The sequence below is a fragment of the Pholis gunnellus genome, assembly GCF_910591455.1.
Source record: "Pholis gunnellus genome assembly, chromosome: 14".
NCBI lineage: Eukaryota > Metazoa > Chordata > Actinopteri > Perciformes > Pholidae > Pholis > Pholis gunnellus.
The window spans coordinates 9,465,074-9,479,340 of record NC_136541.1 but is presented as its reverse complement, the minus strand read 5'-3'; the positions used below and the strand labels follow the sequence as shown (position 1 = coordinate 9,479,340).

Sequence of the window (14,267 nt, the reverse complement as noted above, 5' to 3'; positions counted from 1 at the left end):
AATTTAATATACTTTACTGAGAAGCAATTTGTAGTGTTGTTTTGTGTTAAACTGTATTATATAAACTATTTGCACATTTCACTATTATAATATGTAATAATGTGTAATTAAACACGTTCGCTCTTTTTATTCTTTGGAATGTTTGTCCGTGGTAAACTCTGTTTAGCATGCAACGTGAAGCACCATTCAGGTTACATAACAAAAGTCTAAATGGCTGCTGGCAACGTTTGAATTTTAGCTCAGATTTCCATCTGGGATCGATTCAGTTGCACTGCGACTGACGTGTGACGTAGTGGCTCACGTCAGACCCTTGTAATCGAGCGTGAACACTCTTGTGTTGATGTCGGCTTCTGCTGTCCCCTCCATTTGATAACTGGGACCAAACTTCAAGCCCCAAGATGTTCTTGTCTGCTGTACTTCGCTCTGCAGTGTCGCAGACGGTATGTTTATGATATTCGTTATGGTTCTGGGTCAAAATGTCAATGCCCTTTTGGACAACTTGGAGAAAAATGCTATGACTCCTCACAAGGGCAAGTAGGCCGCTAAGCTAGCGTTGAGTAACGTTGGGGGTAACATTAGCAATGCTAGCTAATTTAGCCCACTGCTGTCAAACGTTTACAGGGTGATCGTTTGACAAAAATTAGCAATGCTAATTTGTCTGGACATGAGCAAGTGCGTATTAGAAGTAGTTTGGTCCAAAACACGTAACTGCAACTCGTTAGCTGTTCTGTTTTGGGGACGACATGCAAGTCCCCATAACGTAGATCATTGCATGTTATAGGGAAGACTGTGTGTGTGAGGTTTAGGTTAAGTTGAGGTTACTGCTAAGAAATTAGACATCAGGAACCGGTAATAGCCTAATATCATTTTATGATCATCTTACATTTCTATTAATAATTCACCTATAGTCACCTAACAGTCAAATGAGTACATCAAGGATGTATCTAAGTATTTTAAACTACGACCTGTATTTATATCCCTTAAATGTGTAAATGTCAATGATGTATACCTTTTTATAAATGAGTACCTCAGCTATGTTTATGTGAAGGTATCCCATGTATGATGGTTTAAGCTTCTTACAATTAGTTATATACAATGACGAGAACAGTCAAATTAAAAAAATCTTTTTAATTGATCTGATAATTGTTATATCTTTTAATTTACAGAATGTCAATTACTCTGTCGCTATAAAAAGTATGTATAATTATGTAAAATTAGGGACACTGTCTCTGTGGTAGACGATGAGAACATCACCAGTTTGTCACTTTTAATTTTCCAGTCCGTTCAGGAAGTTTGAAGCGAGACATGCCCACCCAAAAGTCTCTCTCGTGGGATGTTAAAGTATGAAGTCGCACACTACCGGGTATGTTATCTGACTGCGTTGTCTCTGTATTTGCAGGCCAGACAGGTCAGGAGTCTGCATCAGTCTGCTGCTCGCGCTGGAGCTGGTGGCATCTTTGTGGTGAGTTACAGTTTCTTTGTCAAAGTCAAGAAATGTGCAGAAGAAGTTGGGAACAGAGTAGCCAGTGCAGTGCAGTGTGGGCAGGCTTAATGTGTTCAGTGCTTGTTGAGCACATCACAATTAACTTTCAGTGTTGAAATAGACAAAGGGCTTCACATTGAATCAGCAGCTAATTAGAGAATTATCGGAATAATTGACTGTTATATTGTCAATGTGCTTCCACCAAAACTTGTGAGATAAATGGTCCCCTAAGCTTGGTTAATGGGGCCAGAATATTAGTGGTTTTTGGTTCTGTTAAGCAGATTTCATTTTAGCTGTTAAATGAGGGACTACTTTTACATTAAAGCAGTGAATGCACTGAGCTACCATCAACACTGAAGGTGCATTGAAATCACATTTTTCTTTCTGGTGCTCAGAACATTCAGAATATGCAATATTGTCCCGATCGATATCAGTCAATTGCCCTTATTGTTGACCTTTTGTGGCCTTGTATCCGTGTGATCAGCCCAGTTGTAATAGAGAACATGCACATAATATTGTACACCATTACTCTGTACTATGTCAAAGCATCAGTCTGTAATGTCTTTATTTTTATGACCTTTTAATGAGGGCTGTATGTGGCATATTCACGTACTGTGTTGCAACATTTTATCTAAAGTTTGAAAATAAGTTATTTGCAAGTTGATGCGTTTTAAATGGGTAAAGAAAACACATGGGTTTGGGATAAAAGATTAAATCAAAACTAGAATTATTTCCTTCATTCTGTGCTCCACATTCTGGAGATTGAGGTTTTATTCGTTCATCTAACATAATATTTTTTTATGAAATGCCTGTTTTACTCCAGAGTCCACACACAATACCGATACAAACACATCTTTCACAACCACAAACTCAGTCAGTTGAGTTATAGACTGTATTTACAGGTGGTCATATTATTTGTTTAGGCTTCAGCCAATAAAACAAATGTTTTAATGTGATCAATGCATGATTCAGCGATTTGTTTGTGCTTCCATTTTCGCTGAAATAATCCCGAAGGTGTCAGTTTTTTAGGAGCTCTTAATTTATCCCAGTAGCCGCCTTCAGAGCCTATTAGAGCCAGGCTGTGCAACAAAAACATCACATGTGGTATTGTCATGTAATGGAAACATGCCATGGTTTCATTGTCCCTGGATAGTGAAGATGTTTTTAATCTGCGATGGGAGAAAAATCACTTTTATGCTGTCTTTTGACAATTTTAACTTCAAACTCCATTACATTTCAAGTTGTTCTTTTTCTTAATTGCACAAAAGGATATTTGCTGCTCACAAGGGGGCAGTGTGTGCAGAAGCCCGAATAATTGTTATCTGTGTTGTTGAGTCTTCTCAACGGTCTGATTGCAGCACCTGTTGTCTCCTGAGGCCTTACATGCTGGGTTATTCATAGTTTATCAGATCGACACATACGGCTGTTACTCACATGAAAGCGGTGGTTGTTGGTTAAACAAAAGCATCCATAATATTGATTGAGGCATCATATCCATGTACAACATTTAAAAAATATTCAGTCTAAAGTATTAGCTTCACATTTTTGAAACGGGAATAAATATTATTTGAAGATGACTGAGGATAATTACATCTTTGATAAACAATGTTAACTGTCCTTATGTAACGGTGGTGTTTCTGTTCCAGCATAGAGACACTCCTGACAACAACGCAGATACTCCTTTTGAGTTCACGGAGGAGAACTTGAAGGTACGGTTCACATCTGTGTTGCGCATTCAGGGGAAGCACTGACCAACATCTTTATATTTGATCTGTATATGTCGTTGAATACAAATTCAGACAAACAAGTTGAACTAGTGAAACATGTTTCTCTTGTTTCAGCCAGACAATTTATATTCACGTTATTTTTTTATCTTTTTATTTAAATCTGAAAGTTGAAATGTGATTCATGGGTTTTTTATCGATATATTTTTTAATGGGGTTTTTATTTTTTTATTAGAAAGTAAAATATGAGCACCTGATCATTATCACCAATATAAAACTATTATTATTTTGTTATATTCGGCTTCACATTACTTTTTAAAGCTGATGTCAAACCATATCCCATGATCAGTGCATCGTCTGTAAATATCTGTGCAGGTAATGATTTTGTATGAACATTTGATAGTTTAAATTGGTCTAATTATTGGGAGTTGAATGCAACGATTCTTATTCTGAGCAACGCCTTTTCTTCCTCTTTGATCCCTTGTAGAGGATTGATGCGATCATCTCCATGTACCCTACGGGACACAAGCAATCAGCCACCATCCCAGTGTTGGACGTAGCCCAGAGGCAACATGGATGGCTCCCGATCTCCGCCATGAACAAGGCACAGTGCTTCTTCTGCCATTTGTCTTCCAGCTGTGTGATGCCAATTGAATCCGTTGGGGGGAAAAAACATTTTCATGAAAGTTCATACAACAGCATGTCTTAAGTGTCATTCAATTGTTTTCATTCAGGTCGCTGAGGTTCTGGAAGTTGCTCCAATGAGAGTGTATGAAGTAGTGACGTTCTACACGATGTTCCTGCGTCAACCCGTGGGAAAACACTTCATTCAGATCTGCACAACGACACCCTGCATGCTCTGCAACTCAGACAGCATCCTGGAGGCCATCCAAAACAAGCTGGGTAAGAGAGACAATATTTTAGGGTGGGGCACCAATGAAGAGATGAAAAGACGGATGATTATTTATTTTTTTATTGTGCGTATTTCAGATAAACAGGTTGGGAACAAACTTGTAAATATACAGTTCAAACAACAGCAAACTGACACAGCAAACAAGAAGACATAGCAGCCTGAAATCAAGTCAGACAACTTCTGCCAACCTACTTCAGTCTGTGTCACATTTAATAGAGCACCCTCGTACTAGATTGTTCTTTCAATCAACCAAATATACTATTAGTAATACCTCACAGCTGTGTAATGTCAGGTAGCACTGCTTGAACATAATCTGCAGCGTGTCAGAAAAGTCTGGATAGATATAAAGCATGTTGGTTTTCCCACAGGAATCAAGGTTGGAGAAACTACCCCCGACAAGATGTTCACCCTCATAGAGGTGGAATGCCTGGGCGCCTGTGTGAACGCTCCAATGGTGCAGATCAATGACAACTATTACGTGAGTGTTTGACTACTCTGTGCAGATGGCCTCCTGTCCGAACATTATAACTAAATTAGGTTAAAGCCTGAAATGATTTTTGCAAATAATGTCTGCAACACACCTCCCAGCCCTTTTTCAACGATCGATGTGATTGTTTGAGCTCTGAATTCTTGGAAGAATTGCAGAAAAAGTGAAACTTTAATCAGTTTCAAAAACCCAAATCTCACATCTGAATGAAGAGTTAAACGTTAAACACCCTTCTGTTTCTCTGGAAGCCAATGCAGGTGTAATTCCGCCTACGCATGTAAGGCTCAAAACAAATAGACGTGGGAAATGGAAACCATGGCAGACAAATGATATGGCTAGAATAACAACTTTGTTGTGTGCAAAGAGTCACTTTAGGAGCCAGATATGATATTAAAAGCTTGCTTTTTGGAGTTGTGGTTACATGATCTGAAATGATCCTGCACTCAATCGCCATGAGATGTTTAGTTACTGTAAGCTGAGCAGAAGTGAATGACCCATTTAAGATAAAGGAATTTTCTGTAACACCTGAAATTGCTGAGGTGTGATCCTTGCAGGCAGAACGGGTATAATGTGTTAACATCAAGAGTAAGGTGGCACCGAGTTTAGCATTTTATGTGAGTAACGGGCACTCGGCAATGCATGCATTCAGTATTAGAATCATTACTTTTTATTTAAGATGCAACGTTTTGTAGATAAGTACGTGTGTCCGCTTGATTCTGGGTTTTAAACCTGGAAAGAGCAGCAGCACCGAGGAAACATTAGTGCAGCTGCACTGATACGCCTGTTAAACAGCATGTCCGATTGTTTTCAGATGCAAATGTATAATTAATGCACATTAACCAAGTACATAATGCTGTAACTGAGCCATTTGTAATGCCGTTAGACTATTCATTCATCAGTAGTTGCAAAATGCAACCTGTGTGATTTGTTCGGGCATGAAAATGATCTCGTATAACCAGCTCTTCTTCGGTGACCTGGCTTAAAAATCCATTCAATTCTTTGGCACAGTTGTAACCACTTTAGCACTGACTTCAGGAAAACCATAATGTTATCTTTTACAAGGGGATTTCAACCGATCATTATCTGTTGTAGTACATGAACATTTAGACATTCTGACTATTACTATATCTGATTGCCATTTTAGAATTAGCTATAATCCTCATAAGCATATTGCAAAAGTAGCATTTCAAGCATTGCCTCTTAACCTTACCCTCTCTCCTAAAACCCGGAAATGAGTGAACACTTTTCCGGTTCCCTCGTCTCGAAGTCGATAAGTTTTTTTTTGGATGGGTTTTTGATAAGATGCCTGCAACAAGGTCTGTGTTAAACACATGCTAAAGATATGTTAACATTTTGTTCTGTGATATAAAAACACCACTCTCGTGAGTTTTTAAGCACTTACGTGTCTTAAAAATGCTAACTTTGCCCTACGAAAATACGTCATCCCTGCAGCTCTTTATACGGATTGAAGAATGTGAGAAACTGTTAAGACGTTAATTATCCAGCTCAAGTCCACGAGCAATGCAAAGCGGTGCACTGTCTGTCTTTCTCCTCATTCATCCCGCTCTCTTCTTGTTTCCAGGAGGACCTCTTACCGAAGGACATTGAGGACATTATTGATGAGCTCAAAGCAGGCAGAGTCCCAGCACCTGGGCCCAGGTACATACAAAGTCATCATGAACTAATTAGCCTATTATATTTGTTCTGGTTGATTGTATGTGCACCGACTGCGCTTTAAGACATATTCTCTTTTTTCCTTTTTCTACAGGAACGGGCGTTTCTCCTGTGAGCCTGCAGGTGGACTGACCTCTCTGATCGAGCCTCCTACAGGACCAGGCTTCGGTGTAAGACCGGACCTGTAGACATTTTTAGGCCAACATCTGCTTTTATTAAAAGCAACTTGTCCCTGAAGCTGATATTATGCCTAATTCAAACATGTTGTGTAAATAAATTGTTCATATACCTGTGCTCAAGGTGTCGTGGTGTCACTTACAGTATCATTTATTATTTAGCCTGTGACGACAACTACAGTTCTATCAGTCACACTTGACAGTGCGTTGAATATAAACACATTGGACCGACACTAAGAACCTCACACTGTAAATATTTCCTGGCATGTTTAACAATCTGGTATTTTACAGAATTACTATGTCTTTTCAGGGTCCTAGAAGTGTATCTTAGTTAAATTATACTATTTAGTGAACTGGAATATCGTAGCTGACAAACATGAACTAAACCTAAAATACTGTAACCGTAAATACTATTTTATTTAGTTAAATGTTACAGAGCTTTACCTCATGATGCTGTGCTCTAAAAGAAGAGCAGCTTATGTTGCAGTTTCCATTATCTTAACTTAACTACCATTCATGTATACATTCAAACGCCTTTAGAAGAGTCGTGCACATTTATCATGTGCAATTGTGGCACATTAAATGCATTAAACAATTTAATAAAAATAGAAGAGAAGACATCCTAATATGTATTTCTGGTCAGAATTCCTAATGCAATGATTTGTGATATGATCACATATTAGCTTGACTGAATACATATTAGAGTTGGGCTTTCTGCAATTTACTCAAGGCAACCGAATGGCATTTTTGACTGTCCAAAAATAAACCGAACAATATCAGAATTGTAAATTATTACATGTTTCTAACTGAAATTATCACTACTCACAACTAAATTAGATCTTTAATTTGTGCTTCAACTAGTAATTATGTAAATGTCTAATACCCAAAATTATACAATGTGGATATGATTAATTACAATTTAATTCCAAAATTAGCTTTCTACTAAGTCTTACTAATACAAATGTAATTACTGGTATCCTAAACGAGCACTTTGAGAAGTCCAAATGCAGTTATAGTTACGTTAAATTAAACATTCTGACTTATTCATGAATCCCACATATATTTAAAGTTAATCCGGTTAATCTTTTATAATTCTCAACACACAGCCCTATTCCTACAACTGCTCCTGACATTTCCATTCTGCCCCGGTGGCGTTTTTCTCGTGTCTAGCCGGTTGCCCCTCCCCCACTCCGGTTTCCTCTTGCGACTTTCAAGCCTGCTCTGCAACATATAATATTGTGCACCATGGCGCATGCGCGCACCATACACCACGATGCAAATATCACTGCGCAACCGATTATGAGCTGCCGGCCTATACAATGAGTTGGCGGACTATATAAGCGGGGCTACTTCACACGATCGGGTTGTTAATTAACAAACTTACACCAAAATTACAAAGCCGTGCTCACAAAGAGAGATACAAGGAAACAGCCATTCCTCTGTTAACCTCCGCGGTGAATCTTCGAGAAAGTTCCCACTAACCGCATCACACAGCAGCGGAAAAGATGACGTCAAGTGCCCATTACTCTCCCCTCTCCTATCATTTCAATCCCAAATCTTACGCGCTAATAAGCATCAACTGACGTCATTACACGCCACTAGCTGATAAAACGTGAAAGCGCGGAGAATGTTCTTAACAGTAAAAAAGGTGCGGATTTACTCACAGCGTCGACAAAACAACGAGTTAAATGGTTTCCACGCACATACCCATCTATAGTCTATCCAGCAGACGGAGAGACGTTTTAAGCTCGGTGGGGGCTCAGAGCAGTCACGTGACTCTCCTCGACCAATGAAAACGACGCTTGCATGTTTTGCTGGGGCTTTTCTTTTCGGAGAGGACGGGCGACGAACGGCTGGGATGTTTTCAAAACCAGCGATGAACGTCACACAGCCGTAGGCTACGGTTAAGGTCCAATATTTAGGAAATAACTGTTTATATTGCGCAATATTCACAAGTAGCAGAACCCGAATGAGTCAGTGGGGATACGCGTGACCCAGTTTGAAGGTAAGCGCTAAACAAGGTTTGTTGTTTGATTGCCTTTGGATCATAAAAAATCCCAACGTTAGTGAACGTTAGCCATCTGGCTACAGGCGAGCGTGCTAACGGTGAGCTAACGTGAAGTAAACTGCGTGCGAAAATCGAACGTTATGTGTCTTGTGCGTGGGCTTCGGTTATAGTTGTGTGCCACGTGCGTTACACACATTTTGAGTACTTCCCTAAACTGGGATTTCAACCTTTTTATCTGCGTTTAGAAAACTCGCCGCCTCTTATGAAGCGGGAAGACGTAAAGCCGATAGGAGAAAATGTCGGGTTGAAGCACGGTGAGCTGGGTTAGCCCCAGACAGCGAGGCTGTGTCGGGCTGGAGACGAGCTCGCTAGCTAGATTAAGCGGAGGGGCTGCAGTGGGCTTTTGTCTCAGGCTGTGCTGTGCTCTCGTGTCAAATATTGCCATTAAAACATGAAACGTGGGGATATTACATATGTTGGCCGCAGAGTGACAGCACACAACACATTTAACACGTGCAACGTATTTCAGGGCGTATAACGCTATTGGAGCTCGTTGTGTTTACTAACCACAGTTTAAGTTAAAACATGTTAAGCGCCTCAACATATTGCTTTGAAAGCAAGAACGAGCGACATTACTGTGAGGTGGGTGGTGTTTGTCTGCAATGATGTAGCCAAACACCACCGTTTGTTTACCCAGAGCTTCGTTGTTGTTGGGATAATGACTATTATACATCTAGCGTACATATGTAGTTATGTTGTGCTATTTCATAAAAGGAACTAGCATAGCGTAGATAACCAGGAGCTTGCGCCTCCCAGCCGATGACATCTTGGGGGTGTGTTGCCTGATACAAAAGCTGCCTGTGTTTAGATGACTGTCTATACGGCGACCACTAAAAACCAACAAAACGTCGACCTTTTAAATTTAAAATACCCACGAAACACTTTGTTGAGACAGAATTTGATGATCTCATGTGTGTGTGTATATATATAAATATTCCCAAATACTATTAATATTGAGAGGGGAGAGGAATATTTTACTAAAGCGTTACAATACATTTGACATAAATACGAATGTAGTAACAACATGATAATAGTAAAACAAACCGTGCACGTTAGTCAAACATTGTAAAGGCATAAGATGCTAAATACTTACATGTTTCAGATGTGAGAGATGTGCATGTCTTTTGTTAGGCCAAGGAAGAGGCAGCCTAAAAATGTTCAACCATGCTGGTATTGCCAAGAATAGGAACGCAGGGGTTACTAATTGTAATGCTTTTTTTTTAAATATTGTGTTATTACAACATTAGATTTAATTTTGTGATCACAAGGAAACGTTTGCGTTCTGTTGCTGAACAGATTGTCTATGCTCAAGAAGAAAAGGCATGTGAGCAATATGAAAACATTCCATGATCGCAAAACAATTATTTGAATTAACTTGGCTATTGCCAGAGAACAAACTAGTTATGTTGAAAATATGTATACAACTACAACAAAGCAACAGTAAAACAAATCTTAACCCACACTCTAACTGTAAATTAGTATTTCGTCATTTGCTAAAGGCATTATTAGCGAGAACGGGTATTTGAACACAACAGATCTACATATGCACATGCATACACTATTTGGCCGTTAACTATTATTAAATTCACTCACTGTCTTGTGTAATGATTGGGTGGTGGCACCAGTCTGGTTTATTTTTTGTCTTATTAGTCTCCTAGGGTTTTGCGTAAACTCGTTTGACAAGGTTGTCTAACAAAGTAACCTGGAAGACGGAGCGATTAGCACGTCTTCAATTTGGCTAACACCTGGTCATTTCACTCGTTTTCACACCTTAAACCTAATAGATTACATTGACTGTGGTACTTAGGGTTGAATGACAACCTGTGTACTGTCTTCCATGTTTTGACATTACTAATGTAAAGCACAAGACTTAATACCTGTCAAATTCAGTCCTCCATAAACAGGAAATGCACCGGTGCTATAATTACAAAGTGTTTTAGAAATAATATTGTTAATTTGATATTTATTTGTTTCTAAAACCCAACAACAATTGAGACAATTGAGGAGAGAAAAGCTTCAAATTATGTTGTGACATAGTAATAGATAAAATATGTTGGGGTGGGAGTTTGGTGAGTAAGTAGTGAGTTCTGTTTTGGTGTCCATGATGTTTGTATAAGTATCTCAGTATTCAACCACAGTCACAGGACATAAGAATGGATGAAGGTCCTGCAAGTGTACTTGGCAACTGATCCACACGAATAAATTTTTCTTTTAAAATGGCGTTTTAAAACGAAATCTTCGTACACATGAGTGTTTTAGCACAGTAAGTCCTGTTTGATACTTAAGATCTTCCTCTATATTTCCAACACACTCAAATAGATTTAGTGTAAACAAAATAAGCATAGATAGGAAAAGGAAAGTCCTCTGTTTATTGTCCATCACCCTCCTCAAAGCCACAAACCATGCTTTCAAATGTCCGCTCCGTGGGGCTGATTACTCTTATATATAATAATAGCTTGCATCATCCGTATTTAGGCAGTAGCAGCATTATACAAGCAGAATTTAAATGTAACAGCTGTTAGCACAGACAACAGGGTCAGCAACTCCTGTAATTCATTATCCATGTTGAATTAACCACATATAGTGGCTCGGTAATCAGGGCTGTCGTTCGTTTTTTCCGGCGGCGTGATGAATCAGAGAAAGACTCGTCGTGACTGCTAAGATCCAATCAAGTCGTGGATGTGAGTGTCCGCGCCATCGTTTCCAAAGGTCTCCGTTTCTGCTCGTCCAGACTAAAAAGCAACCCCGGAGTTTTATAACTGCGACTGCGTCTGAAACGCTGTAGTAGTGGGGACGCTAGGCGTCAACGTAGCAAGCGGTATGCGTATTAAAACTAAACGTAGGAGTGTTGATGTAGCTTGAGGATGCATCAGATGGTACTTTAGCTGAGATTGAATAAGAAGTCCCACTGTGCTGAACGTTGTAGTGTGAAAATGGGATGAGGAAAGTTATTAATATTGCAATATATCACCATGTAGTGTCCTGCAATGCGTTAGGAGTATTCTGGCATCAGTACCGAAGTACCTTTCTTGCGTCATTCATGCCGACGCGTATCTTCGGTTGTTATGCTAAGCATTCTGAAAATCAGCTGCCATTTTATGATATTTGACGTTGAAACTACGACACACGTTTATGTAGCCCTACGTCTCTTAACCTTTTATACAAATCTCTGTTGAACTGAATTTTCTTCAGAATGCAGGGAAAAGAAAGTATGGGAGGAGGTTCTACTTAATTAAGTGTTTTGAGGAGTATATTTTACTCTAATATTGTGATGCACCATACGTCTATGTATGTATCACATTTCCTCTTATGGGGAAATATGTGACGCATATTAAGTAAACTCTCTGTTAGTATCTGGTATTGGACTGTCGCATTAACTCTGCTCAATAGAAAAGTCACACTCCTGTTTGTTTCTAAATAGAAACAAAAAAAGCTTTTATCCAACTTTGTGACTTAAATGATGAACCTAAAAACTGAATCACAGCATCATGTTGATTTGTTGCTACAAAAATACACAGGGCTCATCGTTAACTTTTAAAAGGCCAAGCTTTTTAGGAAATCGTATTAGTACTACTACTGCTTTCTTTATGGCATGTCTATGTTCTTTGACAAATTTGCAAACATTGTATGGGTTTGTGGTGGTATTGGCAACAGGCAACCGTGCGCACAATACTTTTGAGAATGCAACTGAAGGTTGACGCTAGGACTGTCACAAGCAATCCCAAAACAACTATTGATAGCGAGAGAAATGTACTTTTAACAGTGTATGGAACGTCACTGTTGATAAGATGAGACACCTCTTTATTCCTAATGGTGGACATAGCTTCTGTAGTGGGTTTTGTGCCCACATCAGTTTATAGGTAATAATTGGTAGAATACTCAAAATTAAAATCATTTATAGCTACAGTGCTACGTCAAACATATTGCTTAGCTATGGCACACGCTTTATTCCTCCCTCCCCTCCAAACTCTTAACAGGTAAGTACTCCTGGGGGGGGGATTTTCTGGCCGTTTTAATGGCCGTGGTAACTTTAGTTTATTGTATTTTAATGTGATGTGCTACGAGCTTTATCTTGTGACGCTGCAACTACTGCAAAACATTGCTTCTAAAGTGTTTAACGGTCATAGCCAACTGGCTAATGCCACCATTAAATCTCCATGTACACTACATGTTGAGGGTGAAGTCGGCCAGATATTGGTTGACCTTAATTGATGACTGGCAATTTCATAAGCCAGTTGGCTTCCACAACCGATTATGGTCTGTTATTCTGTGAGAGTGCAGATTTTTTGTTGTCAGAATTGGTGTTTCAGATGTTAATTTCCTCTTCCTCGCCTTCTATTGAAGAGTTTGCTTGACCGACTCATTTTGATCTCGGTTTTGCTGATTCCCCAAAGCTTTCTCTTTCAAAATTACCCGTCCGTCTTTCTCACATCCGTTAGGTTTGGTTTTATTGCTTGCCCTCTTTGTCATTTATTAGTGCAACTTGGAGAGTAACTTGGAGCATTTCATTTGATGGAAGGATCTCCTCACTCTGCACTTTTGTCGTTGTCATATATGACTGAGATTGCATTGATGCATGACCGATATCGAGAAACCAGCGACTCGGTAGCGCATGTTTCAGAGTAAAATATTTGCAGTTTACCACTTTTTTTCCCTTACGAATAGTTCATATTTTGTTAGAGTAATTTGAGAGCATTTTATTTTCAAACATAATAGTTTGTAATCATAAAAACTGGATAGATGAAATGATAATGGAGATATTAATGGAAAATGCTGTCCTGCTATGGAGCGAGTCTGAAGAACTGCCTTTCAGCCAGGGAGTCGATTTGGTCAGTTTGGAAATACTATTGTCTTTGCTTATCTTGGGGACTTTCAGAGCCAACATTCATCTTCTGATCTCACCCATATGCATTGAGTGACGGGTCTAGATGCTAAAGAAAATCAGATTTTCCTCTAATTTCTGCCAGATCATGAAAATGAGATGAAGGGAGGGTCTGCAGTCACGTTCGGTGTTACACGTTTAGTCCAGGCAAATGTTCATAAACAGAGAGAGGTACGTAGTGTGAGAAAGCAACGCAGATGCCTGTTAAGAAATAAAGCCCCAAGAGAGGCATAATGACAGTTTTACGTGACGTATGTACCGCTCAACACAATCTTAACAACCTCATGTCGTTTAAAGATTTCCTGGCTTGATAAACACTAGTATAGAAATAAGCGACGGCATATGTAACGAGGGAAACCATACTATGGCTTCTATAGCCTTTGTAAATAGGCTGTAAGCCTCTTAGGTAAAGAATAGGGCATTGAACAGGGTTCTGTAAAGCAGGAACATTTATGTAAGGACATACAGTATTCCCCTGTGTTCTGCTTTAGGAGTTGTCTTTTTCATTACGATGGATTATTCTTTTTTCAGGATGAATGGATCCGACACAATGCGCTTGAGCATTTTATTTTTATAGCACAACACTGCTTTGATGCATACCTCAACAGACTTTAGGCTGGTATATTAAATAATTTAAGAAAAGGAAAATAAGAGTTGGCAGGAAAGGTGACCTTCAAAATGAGGTGGAGGTGGTTGGGTATTAATGCAGATCAGTGGAATGGAAAATAAAGTCTTTAGCAATATACTAATCATTATCCTACCTGGAAAAGATAGAAATACTTATGAAATAACACAAATTACGGTCTTTAGTGGTGGACTGCAAATGTCCTCCTGTGTGAGCCCCATTTCACTGAATATTT

General features: G+C 39.2%; 2 protein-coding genes across 2 annotated transcripts in view; both read left to right on the top strand.

The window, feature by feature from the left end:
- The first annotated feature begins 310 nt into the window (after positions 1-310).
- Positions 311-6,575, top strand: ndufv2 (NADH:ubiquinone oxidoreductase core subunit V2). The gene is made up of 8 exons (XM_079172685.1): positions 311-440; positions 1,400-1,462; positions 3,130-3,192; positions 3,695-3,811; positions 3,942-4,110; positions 4,489-4,598; positions 6,190-6,266; positions 6,376-6,575. The coding sequence occupies exons 1-8, from the start codon at positions 399-401 to the stop codon at positions 6,467-6,469; spliced, it is 735 nt and encodes a 244-aa protein (XP_079028811.1). The 5' UTR covers positions 311-398; the 3' UTR covers positions 6,470-6,575.
- A 1,756-nt stretch (positions 6,576-8,331) lies between these two features.
- The window catches only part of ankrd12 (ankyrin repeat domain 12), a 28,680-nt gene continuing 22,744 nt past the window's right edge, over positions 8,332-14,267 (top strand). Inside the window, exon 1 of the mRNA XM_079173167.1 lies at positions 8,332-8,462. The gene's annotated coding sequence lies outside the window, so the exon portion shown is untranslated. The remainder of the gene's footprint in view (positions 8,463-14,267) is intronic.

Coding starts and splice junctions, on each gene's coding strand:
- ndufv2 (XM_079172685.1), top strand. CDS start 399: ATGTTCTTGTCTGCTGTACTTCGCTCTGCAGTGTCGCAGACG. Junction 4,599..6,189: donor AGATCAATGACAACTATTAC/GTGAGTGTTTGA, acceptor TCTTGTTTCCAG/GAGGACCTCTTACCGAAGGA. Junction 6,267..6,375: donor GTCCCAGCACCTGGGCCCAG/GTACATACAAAG, acceptor CTTTTTCTACAG/GAACGGGCGTTTCTCCTGTG.